Below are 12,322 nucleotides of genomic sequence, written 5' to 3'. Positions count from 1 at the left end.
GGCTGTAGTCCACGAAAGCTTATGCTCTAATAAATTTGTTAGTCTCTAAGGTGCCACAAGTACTCCTGTTCTTCTTTTTGAAACCTATATCAGCAATGCTATTTGACACCTACCAGATTAATGGGAAAAGTGTGGCAAGGGGAGATTAAGACCTCGTGAAATATAAACTGCCCTTTGCGGTGAGATGGTGGTTTCCAGTTTCATAAGACATGTTTCTTTGTGCTGAGTTGTTCCTTCCTGTCTCTGTAGGTGCAGATCCAGACCAAGAAAGTTGACATTTCCAAAGTGTCCTCAAAGTGTGGCTCTAAAACGAATATAAAACACAAGCCAGGTAAAACGCACCCGCACGCTTTGCCATTTAGTGACTGTTGCGTGTCATTCGGGCAGAACTGTGATCCCAGTTGGAGCAAGTTAGGTGGCTGGATGGTATTCTGAAGGGAAGTTTCTAGTTTCTTATGGATGCAGCATGATCTCCTGGTTAGAGAAGGGGACTGGGAATCAGGAGAGCTGATTCTATCTTGGCTGTGACAGTGACTTGCCTTGTTCTAAGCCTCGCTGAGACAGTGACTTGCCCCCAATAGCAAGTCATTGTTACAGCCAAGCTTAGAACAAGGCAAGTCACTTAATTCGTCTGCCTCCGTTTTGCCAACTCTAGAATGGTGAGATACCTGCCTTTCAAGGGGTTTGAGCTTAATGAGATCCTCAGAGGGAAGGCATTAGAGAAGGGTGAAGTAACCTCTCTCCAGTTCTCCGGAACAGATGCCGGAGACCTTTTGTACAGTAACAATCCATACTTTTTATGTAACACCTGTCCTCAAATGATCCTAAATCACTTTACAGAATGGATGTGCAAGAATCCTTTGTTCCCCACTGACAACACAGCAGAGGCACCAATTCCTCCAATATCTGAGATTTCCATTGGACCCCTCACTGAGCAGACCCTCTCTTTAGCTGAAATGCTGACAGGATCACAGTCCGAGGTGTTATGGCTGCAGGCCAGTTGTCTAAACTTTGCTTCGTGTCAGATCAAGCTGACCCTTGAGTAAACCCAAAGAGTGTGGTCTAGGCCCTTGACTTGCTGGCTTTTTCAGTAGCAAGGGTCATTCACCTGGACAGAAGAGTCCTCTGGTAATGAAATATGCCTCTGTGGAGAAAACAGAGGTCACAGTCCAAACCTGAAAACAAACAGTCCAAGCTAGTCTTTGTTTCCAAAGAAGTCCCCAGACCCAGCCCGAAAGTCTCTTGGGTTGAAAGCAATTCAACATCATGGTTCAGTGCATCAAAAACTCTCTCCCACTTTGAGAACATAGTGTGACAAACTTTGCCTCTGTCTATTCAGTGCTTTGCAGTAACAAGCTGTACACAACACTACAATAACTGCTCTTGTCCAGGGCTGATTAAAACACAATAGTCCGGCAAGAATTATCTGTTATGTCACATTTTTAAGCAATTCTGTGTGGCCAAAATGATGGGATAAAATCCATTGGCCAGAAAGGATTCTGTTCACCCATGCAAAGCTCAGAAATTCTTTTAAAATGCTGAGGAGCTTATATATTTAATGATGTCCCTGGAGGGCTGAAATTGCCGCCAGTGTTTGACTATATGAACAGCTATCTAATAAAATTGTTAGAGGAAGCAGAACAATACACTGCACGTCTCCTGTTACTTGATGGGGGTTGCAGCCCTCCCACATTCATTGAGAACTTGCCACAAATCTCAAGTAGGTCTTTGGGCCTCTTTCCATCCCTCCAGCAGAGTGCAGCACTGTCAAACATAGGAACTGGCTTATTTTTCTCCTCCCCCGCCCCAATGTTTGGGGAGGACAAAGTGAGGATTTGCTTGTTCTATGGGTCGTGCTGTTGGCTGCATTGCTGACACAGGGTTGCCTCCTGAGCCGTTCATGCAGTGTCACGGGAGTCTGTCTGGAATGAGGCAGGTCTTCCTGCCCTAGAAGACAGTGATTAGTGGATGCAGTTTTACAATTGCAGCTGATGCAGATGGAATGGAAAATAAGTGAACATAAGAACGGCCATAAAGGGTCAGACCAAAGGTCCATCTAGCCCAGTATCCTGTCTACCGACTGGCCAACGCCAGGTGCCCCGGAGGGAATGAACAGAACAGGTCATCATCAAGTGATCCATTCCCTGTCGCCCATTTCCAGCTTCTGGCAAACAGAGGCCAGGGACACCATCCTGGCCACTAGCCATTGATGGACCCATCCTCCATGAATTTATCTAGTTCGTTGTTGAACTAGCTAAACTAGTGGGGGAATGCAGTGAATGAAAGGGAGTTAGAAATCATACACCAAGATCAGGTTGTGGATCCCTTGCAAACATCCACGTAAATAATGAGATGAGGTTGCCAAAGGACATGGAGGGAGAGGTGTCTGCACATGGATGTGAGTGGGCAGTTAGAGGATGCCATCAGAAATAACCTTGACATTTAAACGTGGATTGACCGTACTCCTTTGGAGGAGAGAAGTTGGAAGCACTGATGACATAATGAAGGTGGTAATGTGCAGTTCTTCCTACATACTCGTCCTAACATGCAACATTCTCTGCCCAGGGGCATCTCCAGGGTTGGACTCTGGAACTCATGCGTGCTTGTATTGTGGTTTTGTATGCAGAGGTTGAGTTCACCAACTTTCATCTTGACAATGATCAGATTTGAGCCCAGGCCTCAGTTGGTGAAAGGCTGACACACTTAATTCACTGATCCACTCTACCCCCTACGAAGTAATTGGCTTAACGCAGAACTCTGGGGGTGGGCTTGGAGCAGGAGGAGGAGGAGGGAGGTCCTGGGTCAGACTCTGCTCCAAGTGCTCCCCTGTTCTGAAACCAATAATAAATTCCATCCGCCTCTTTTGTTCTAGGGGGAGGAGATGTCAAAATCGAGAACCAGAAGCTGAACTTCAAGGAGAAGGCGCAGGCGAAAGTGGGCTCTCTGGACAATGTCGGACACGTGCCAGCAGGAGGCACAGTGAAGGTACATTTCATTCTGCTCTGTGAGAGGTTTTCTGGAGCTCAGTTCAGCTCCCTGTCTCATTGCTAATGCCTCCGCCTGGCCCCTTCAGTCAGCCTGTGGCCATTTACTCATTCCCAGCATCACTTCCATAATCACTGTCATTAAATCCAGAAAACAAGGAAGGGCTAAATGGGAGAGAGCTCTGAACCATGTCCGTGTCCATTCTAGATGGGTCCCACTGCATGTCTCTAGAGCAGCGGTTCTCAAACTTCATTGCACCACGACCCCTTTCTGACAGCAAACGTTACGACACGATCCCGCGTAGGGCTGAAGTTGTAGCCTGGGCTCAAGCCTTTGGGCTTCAGCTTCCGCCCCAGGCAGTGGGTCTCGGGCTTCGGCTTCAGCCCCGGGTCCTAGCGAGTCTAACGCAGGCTCTGGCAACCCCAATAACACGGGTCACGATGCCGAGTGTGAGAACCGCTGCTCTGAGAGAGCAGCCTGGTTAATTTTCAGAGGGGTAGCCGTGTTAGTCTGAATCTGTAAAAAGCAACAGAGGGTCGTGTGGCACCTTTAAGACTAACAGAAGTATTGGGAGCATAAGCTATCGTGGGTAAGAACCTCACTTCTTCAGATGCAAGAAAAGAATCTTGCATCTGAAGAAGTGAGGTTCTTCCCCACAAAAGCTTATGCTCCCAATACTTCTGTTAGTCTTAAAGGTGCCACAGGACCATCTGTTGCTTTTTACTGGTTAATTTTGTCTCCCTCCCTCTAGAGGGTCTGAGAAGAGGCTTAATCTTTTAGGCTAGATATATTAAACCGGTCCATTGTTGCAAGGGTGAGAGGAAAGCCTTGCGTCCGACTTTTCCTCCCTCTGTTGTGATGTTAGAATACCAGCTCGCTAGTCCTGGCTAAGTGTTTGTGTAACTTCCTTATTGCACCAGTCAGAGCAACCAGAATGGCTAGTTGGAAACTCTCTCCCAAACAGAGCTGCCGAGATCAGTGTGCTGTGGGCTGCAAATAGGCACTTTACTGCATCAAGGAATCTGTCTGCCTGGTAGAATCCTCCGTTGGTGGGTTTAACCTCATATGAAACCCAGCTCTGAACCCTTCCTTTGGATAACTGTAAGAATGAATTCTTGCTTTAGAGTTGGATGCTATCTTGGTACAGCACTTCTCTTCCACAAGGACATGAAATAATTCAAACTATTCTCAGCCACAGCTCTGTAAACTGCACTGGAGCATCTCTCAGCTTTACTACAGCCACGAGGCATCTGCTTTTAGGGGTGGGAAATCACCCCCACTTAGATGACCTTTTCATTATGAATGTGCAGGCTAACCTACCAAGCCATGTACACGTGAGAATGGAGCTGGAGTTCACATATTCAGGTAGATTCGTTGGCACCAGGGGTTTAGTTCTAAGCACTGTGGCATAGGAAGGAAGAAATCCTGTGTTCCAGCACACAAGCCAGCGTCATCTCGGCCCCTGCGGAGAGCACTGGAGCAAAGCTTTAGCTTTCCATTGTCTCCATCCTGTTTGTTCGTAACTGACATTTCTGTTGTGGGAGCCCCGAGAGGCCGTCTAGGTTGGGGCCTAGGTTCTGCCTCGTAAACAGTCCCCGTTCCGGAGTCTGTGTAGGGGCTGGGAAAATAGCATACATGGCAGGATTCACACACAAACAAGGATACAACTAGACCCCATTAAAATTGAGACACTGCCAACAATATTTATTTAGGGAAGAGTAGGATTTTTCTTCCACTTTTGAATCCTTTACACTTAATTTTAGCTCCCAGACAATCCGACTTCAGCAGGCAAACGGCTTTAAGTCGGTATAACAGGAGCTGATCTATTAGGCTAGGGGCTGGAATCTAATCCCTGTCCAGTTTTATGCCAGGCTGTTCCAGCTATTTACGCTCTACAGTAATTATTACTAGTGCAGTTTGCTGATGGCCAATGTTGTCCAGTGGTTTTGGGTTCCATAGAGAGTGTCTCTGTCACCTCCACATCCAGTTTGCATAGTGATTTCCCGGTCAGAGCTGGACATTCGCCTAGGGGTGCGAGAAGCCAAGTAGTGTGTCTAGTACCTCTTCCCTCAACACCTGCCGGGAGTCAGCCTCATGGCTGTAGTAAAGCTGAGAGATGCTCCAGTACAGTTTACAGAGCTGTGGCTGAGGATAGTTTGAATTATTTCATGTCTCGGGAGTCAGACCTTGTTTTAAATAGTAAATCACAGATGCGCAGAAGTGAGTCAGAGGGGTTCTTTTCTGGTTGTAACTGCCCTTTAGTGGTCTGTCAAGGGGTTAGGTGCAAGACAGCTGGTCTTGCTCTGCTTGCGGAAGCATGGTGTAGAGGTGGGAACCTTGCAAGTTTCTGTGTGTTTTCCTTTAGAATTAGCTAGAAACCAAAATTATGGTTGTGTTCATGTGGGTTTAAACCCCGGAAAGGGGGTCAGACGGGTGCACTGTCTGTCGAGGCCGCACGAGGCTGGTGGGGAATTGCCAACTATTGCTAGATTTGCAGCTCCGCTAGGCAGTGTAGGAAATGGCCATACCTGTAGCCAATAAGATCTCTCAGCCCCCACTCAGATTCTCTGAAAGGAAACAGCAAAATCCTTGTTCCAAATGCATCCCCTTGGCCGCTTGAGGAACCCATTTTGTAAAGGCTTTCTCCAAAGGAGCGTGGTGAGCTGGATGGTGGCCAAGGTATCATGGCATGCGTTCATTGTTAGAGTCAGGACCATCCACTGCACCCGTCGATACAGAGAATGCACAACAGAGATGAGTTCTATCTGCAATGCTCACTCTGCCCCTGTGAACACAGCCTGCTTCCAGATGGCGTCTCGTCTCTTCTCAGCCCCCTCCTGTGCTGCTAGTCACATCTGCTGAGGGGCTTTCCAGATCATTCTGCATTCCCCTGAAGAAGCCACAGCTCTAATTTAGGAGTGTAAACTCATTTTCCCAACAGCAGTGTACTGGAAATCGGTGATTCCAAATAGGATCACCCGTGTTAAGGAGAACATGCCACAGAACGGAATCCTATCCCCTGTAGAGCTGCACCCAATGGCCAGAGACCAGCTTCAGCCAGTAGGGCAAGGATGTGGTCTTCTGTGCTAACTTGCCTTTGTGGCTGTGGGATCCACTGTGGATTATTAATCTGGCAAGCAAGCAAATAAGAAATAGAAACAGTCAAATCAAGGAGACTGGCTCACTGCAATATATTCAGATCACTTATTTTCACAAGTCCCTTCGCTTTTAACCCTACGGGGTAATGCTTGGTAGTCTGATGGTGTCACTTTGTTCTAGTCTTCTTGCTGCTAGCCTGGTACTACATGTGAATGTACTGCATAGTCCATGGAAGTGACTAGATGTTTAATAATATGAGTGCTCATTGAGTGACTGCTATGACTAGCTAGCTGAGATGTGGCGGGGGGCCAGGGAGGTTTTGGGAGACAGGCTGGGGTTGTGGGTTATTGAAGCGCGTCGCTGCCAGATGTCACTCTGATTGGAGAGCTGGTCCATACAGGTGGGTTTTCAGGAAACCAGGGAGTTGATTGTTGCACTTCTCTGCTCCATTTCTAACCACCCCCCATCTTGGTGTGAGCGGAGGGGGGTCTCCGTGGGACCCTGACTGGAGTTTCTTCATTTCACTCCATTTCATTCCCATCCTTCTACTGACACGTCATTCTCCTCCCCAACCCCATTGTTTCATTCTAGCCTGAGGGGAGCGAAGAGGGAGCGCTGCTGGCGCAGGCCCCTCAGAATGGAGATGTGACGGTGCCCCAGGCAGACAGTGAAATGCGGGAGAACGGAGTAGGGCCGACTGCGCCCGCTGTGGGTGGTGGTGACCAAAGGGAAATTCAGAGCTTCGGCACTCAGATACAAGAAACAAGTAAGTGCTTGCGCCTTCCTCTCTTCTCAGCTCTGCAGGGCGGGGCGGGGCGAGCACTGGCAGCAGGGGCGGAACAGCCTGTGGACGTTGATCTCACGGATTTAAGCTTAAAGTTACATTTTTCTATCAATATTTTGCCATATTTTTAATGAACAAAATTGCCTTTTATTTTCCAGGCATCTAATGATGACATTATGGTATCATCCTCCGCCCCCCTACTCCCTCTCCCCTCCCCCACTCCCATCTCACCTACCCCCTTGTGTCGCTGCAGATTGAATCCCACAAACTGACGTTCCGTGAGAAGGCCAAGGCTCGCACGGACCACGGAGCGGACATCATCGTCTCCAAACCCCCCAACCTTTCCAGCAGCACTTCCCCCTGGTGTAGCACGTCCGTCAGCGAGCGCCTGGGCTCCATCACCTCCTCGTCACCGCTGCAACAGCCAGCTCCCCATGCAGACGACCTTTCTGCGGTGCTTTCTCTGCAAGGCTTGTGACTGTCCCCACCCGCCCCGCCTCCCGTGTGCTTCCCAGAGTAACTCAGCTTGGATCCCTTAACCCGGCACTTGGCTTTAAGTGGGAAGGGGACAGCGTTTTAGCAGGGCTAGCTTCCCTTTCAGTGGTGCTGTCTGTCAATGGGGCAACGTAGTTGTTCACCCAAACAGCCCAGGAATCCGGTTCATTTCCTCGTGACGCTGGCTCCGCCTGCCCCAGTGTGTCTCAGGCTCTGGTGATCCCGTGTTGGGTGGAAAGGGGATCCTTTCCTCGCCTCACCTCCAATCCTCTTGCTCTTAGGAGGGCACCAGCGTGAGTCTGAATGACGTGTCTCGTAGGGACAGGCAGCTGGAGATCTCTAGACTAAACATGTGCTTAAAGCCACTTCTCGTTCTGGGGAGGGTGCCAAGCCTCATTCTATGGCTGCGTTTGGGCGGAAGTGTTGGGGCTGCGCTATGAGTGGCCAAAGCCAGGCCGGAGTTAATGGGGATAAGCTGTGATCTTTCTCTTTTTTAACTTTTCCTCCTGCTGCTTCAGTTTCGGCTGTTCCTATTTAACGATTATCGATATTATACACACACATTAGGCTGTTTTAACTGTTGACTTTAACCGTTTCATTTTTTTTTTTTTGTGACGAAGTGTTGATGATTTATTGTGCTATGACCATGCTAAGTTTCCTTTTCTCTCTTTCCTTCTTTTCCTAACCCTAGGAATAAAGACATTAACCGCTGCTGCAGTGCTGGCTTCTTATCGACATATCCAGCAATTGTAACTGTTGTTTTTCTTTGTGTTGTTTTATTTTAAATATTTTAAAATGATGGAGCAAATTCATGGGATTAAGCCATGTCTGAAAGGAAAGGCATAAGAATGTGCTTAAAAAAAAAAAAAAAAATCTCTTGCTGTAACAGTTCAACTAAGCCTTGTATTGACTGCAACAAGCGATGCTAAGGGGATGCTTAGAGAACCTCCTATCGGGGTAAATAACCAAGCCCTAGAGGATGCCCTGGCACCTTTGTAGTTGCTTCTATTGGATTAACAAAGGGCGCAAAGTATATTTATTAACTCGAATAGCCACAAACAGTTTGTTTCTTTTTCTTTGCCATGGTATCAGGCCAGGGTTAGGGTATCAGGCCAGGGAGCGGCTTCAAACAGTATGTTGCAGGTTAATGCAGGGTGTGTGTTCTGATGCAAGGGATCCAGTGTGATGTGTATTATTTTTAACAAAGGTTAAATGTAGGGGTAAAGAGATTACCTGGCTAGATGCAATCTGGTGGGAGGCTAGGATGGGGAAGAAATGAAAGGCTGCCTCCCAGTCAGGGAGCCAGAGAGGGAGAGCTGAATGTCCGTGAAGGGTTGGGAGGGGCAGAGTAGGCAGGCTTACAATACGAAGGCGTTATAGCCCTGGCTCATCAAGAGATCACACACCATTGTGGTTTGAGCTCCTTGTTTTATGTTGCGAACGACACTAAAGAAACAAAATGTATATAAAAAACTGGTGGTCTTGAGTCATCAAACTAACTTAAAGCAAAAAGCAGAATAACAAAATACAGGGATCAAAGCTAACTGAAGACAGACTTCTGCTAAGGGGGCTGGCCTATTTGAAGTAGGGGGGTGGAGAGGAGCCCACATCTTCCCCTGCTTGTGGGAATATTTCTCTTTGGGAAGTTGACAATGACACGGAAACCCGGAATCTGTATTTACACACAAAGATTCTTATTGCACTTGTATTTTTTATATTAAAGTTTGCATGATTTCTAATAAAATGGCATTAAAATGTAATAGTTTGCATCCAAGTGGTCTGCTAGTCTTGTAAGTGCTTTTTCCTCTAAATACAAAATTGAATAAACAATGCAGATTTGCACCTGAAAGGGGCTGTTATATATACCCTGTTCTCTCCATAAAACTCCCTCTGTTCCCCTCTTCCCCATCACCACCACCTTTCCTCTCCAATTCATGCTACACGCACTCTACCCTAAGACCAGGGAGAAGTTGCTGGGCTCGTCAAATTCTCCTGCCCTCTGTGCTTGAAAGTTCCACATAGTTGTTTACATCTCTCAATGCTTGTTTTGAGAGCCCATCCCGAGGCGGTTAATATTCTCGTAACCCTCTGTTCTTTCCTCCGTTTACCTTGCTCTGGAGAGATGGCCGCTGGAGATGTAGGGCTGCAGCTGCACAACCAGAGGTAGCCGGGGCAGCACCATATCCAGTAAGCCAGGAATAGCCAACCCATTCATTGAAAGACTGCCCCCAGCGGGGTGGATTAAGAGGTGGCCCCATAGCCAGTTGCTCTTGCTGTCCTGCTACAACAGTAAGGGAGGAGAACCAGCGTTTCCCCAGGGTAAGATGGCAGAATTGTGTTGCGATGCCCTGAAGCACTGTGACAGCCGCTCTGGCTCTGATCTTTCTTGATGTTCATAGAGACCCATTCACCTGCATGTATCCCTCCCGGTATATATCACTGCCCCTGCTCTGATGCTTCCTACGCTGTGTTACTCAATTCTAAACACCAGCGAGATCTCTTTCAATCTGTGAATTGGGATTGAGCGGGAAGGGGGTATTTGAGCAAGAGAAATGGTTTCAAGAGGGAAGGTTAATCCCCTTAACAGGAAAAGGCACAGACTTTGTTTCCCAAAGCAATAATGGAAGTTTGCTGTGAAATAGGAGACCTGACAGGGCTGCACTGGCTGGCGCATTTCTGCAGTAGGGTAGGTGTACATCACCCAATGACAATCTCTCAGTCCCGTGTCTGCAGGTATGTGGAACCCCAGCTAAATTCCTGTTTAACACCAGATGCTGGGATTGGTGGTAATCTGAAGGCAGGCTTGGGGCTCCCCTCCAGACCCAGGAGTTGAGAAATGCGCAGTAATGAGCGAGGTTCCTTTGGGGGAGCAGCTGATAACAGACTCCAGTCACTGCTGTAAAATCCACGCGCTCCAGATACGTATGGCCAACGCTTCTTCGTTTTCTTCTGAATGACTCGGAGTGAGGCGGAAGCTGAAATATCACGTTCTTTTCACTTCATGCTGCTAGAGACCGCAGGGAAGAGTAAAGCCATTGGGGCAGGATGTGTCTGATGGTCCTTTTTACCGATTTCACTGGGCAGCGAGTGTTTAGTGCGGGGGCCATGATAGGCAGGCAGATAGCAACATTGCACTTTATGTTCTGAGATTACAAAAAAAGAAAAAGAAAAAACCTGTTTTGCTAAGAGTTAAGTTTTGCCGCCTCCCCATCCCTCTTGATTACTTTTCTCTGATGAATTGGTCGGTCGATAAGCTTACACAGCATCTTAAGGTGGCAGCAGAGTGAAGGCCTATCTCTAAATGTGCCCAAACCGTCCCAAACTCTCACAGGTTTCAGCTGAGCACTAAGAGCTCTCTGTGCTTCTGTGCCACTTCTCTCTAACACTTGTGCCTGTGTTTAGGTGACTTAAACTAGATCCAGATATACCAGTTTGGTTTTGTTAGGACAGCTTCCGTTTTACTAAGAATTCTGTGTTTTATTTTAAAGAAATAGCTGTACGTATTGCTCACCTGGGAGTAGTTCTGTGTGTGTGGTAGAAAAGGCTCTGGTTTCCTATATGGAGGGATGGGAGCAAGCGCTGAGTTATCCTGAGACCTGAAAATGAAAGCTGCGGGAAGCGTTACTGGCTATTCTGCAACAGGTTGGAAAATCTCTGCGAGAAGCTGAAAATCCCGTTAGTCCTGGTTTGTCTTTAAATATTTGGGACATTGACCCGCGAATTGAAAACTCCTGAGCTGTTGCCCCTCACGGCTCAATGCTGCTTCCATTGCAGTCAGCCACTGACTCCAGTGGGAGCAGGATTGGCCCCCGTGCGGGGAAAGGCTTCTGAGCCATGTTGACTTGCTCTGCTTGAAGGAGCCAGAGGTTCTCTCTTCAGCTGCATCTTCTCCAGATGACACATGTAAAACGGAAGGCTTCTCGTGAGCCGGGCTCCTCTTCCCAGACATTAGGGATGCCAGTTGGGTGGGGTTCAACTGGCAGGAGGTAGCGTAACGCCAGGGATCTGTGTGTATTCTTGTTAGGGTTGATCCTAGGACTACGTAGTAAATAAATTCCAATTTGAAAAGGGGCGAGTTGAGTCAGAATTAAATGTGGCTTGAATGTAAATGTTCCTGGCCTGAGATGTCCTTGTAGACCCAGGGAATTCCCCTGGTTTCTCGGGTATCTGCAAGAAGCTGGCATGGCTTGGCACAGCCAGGGGACAGGTGGGGTGGGGTCTGCGTTCTTTTCCCTGGTGGCAGTTGGATTGGGTTTCATAAGCACATCTGATAGGAAACTTTAGGCTACAATGGACTTGACTCCCGATGGATGGGGCATAAAAGCAACCGGCTGCTGTGGTCTCAGCGCTGAGCAGCCCCGTGGCAGAGTGTGATGGGCTGGAAATGGAGATGCGCCCTGCTAACAAGAGCCACGGCCAGGCTAGATGGGAATGTGTCCCCTAGGGCCATGACAACTCTCACCTTGGGGGAAAAAGGAATCTTTTTCTGGGCTTGTGGGTAATGCTGGGATTGGCTTGGAGACGTCTGTAATGGCTGATGTGGTGAAAGGCACCGGTGAGGTTAATAGGCTCTTTGGAAAGTGACTCCTGCAGGAGCTTGGAGGTTCCTTTTCTGTGCTGACTCTTGGTTCCACCTTCCATACTTGAGTTCTCTAACGCACCAGCCTGTCGCATTGGGGTGCAGTCAGGGCATCGGTGGGAATGGCTGGCTTCTCAGTGCCTGGGGGCTGTTTAGTTGACAGTGGAGCCTTGCATCCCATGGCTTATCAGTGACATACACCGTTCAGTGGGGCTTTAATACTGTAAAACAAAGGACATTCAAATAAACAAGTGGATGGACTCGAGGCTGCACGGTCTGGCTGCATTGGCCTTTGTTGTTACGGGGCTGCGTGTGTTCTGCTGTGCAGCACCTGGCCCCAGAGGCTGGGCTACAGCCTGAATGTGCCTCCCGTTGTCATT

At 48.2% G+C, this 12,322-nt stretch overlaps 1 protein-coding gene across 9 annotated transcripts in view; it reads left to right on the top strand.

Moving 5' to 3' along the window:
• The window catches only part of MAP4 (microtubule associated protein 4), a 258,149-nt gene extending 250,898 nt beyond the window's left edge, over window positions 1–7,251 (top strand). For all 9 annotated transcript variants that reach the window (XM_054016829.1, XM_054016827.1, XM_054016833.1 and 6 more), the window contains 4 exons: window positions 250–331; window positions 2,873–2,985; window positions 6,676–6,850; window positions 7,122–7,251. In XM_054016829.1, the coding sequence (XP_053872804.1) occupies window positions 250–331; window positions 2,873–2,985; window positions 6,676–6,850; window positions 7,122–7,126 (375 nt within the window). In that variant the 3' untranslated portion in view covers window positions 7,127–7,251. The remainder of the gene's footprint in view (window positions 1–249; window positions 332–2,872; window positions 2,986–6,675; window positions 6,851–7,121) is intronic.
• Window positions 7,252–12,322: the final 5,071 nt, after the last annotated feature.

Source organism: Malaclemys terrapin, chromosome 2, assembly GCF_027887155.1.
Source record: "Malaclemys terrapin pileata isolate rMalTer1 chromosome 2, rMalTer1.hap1, whole genome shotgun sequence".
NCBI classification, from domain to species: Eukaryota; Metazoa; Chordata; order Testudines; family Emydidae; genus Malaclemys; species Malaclemys terrapin.
The sequence above is the reverse complement of the archived record's forward strand: the minus strand, read 5'-3'. Positions and strand labels throughout refer to the sequence as shown.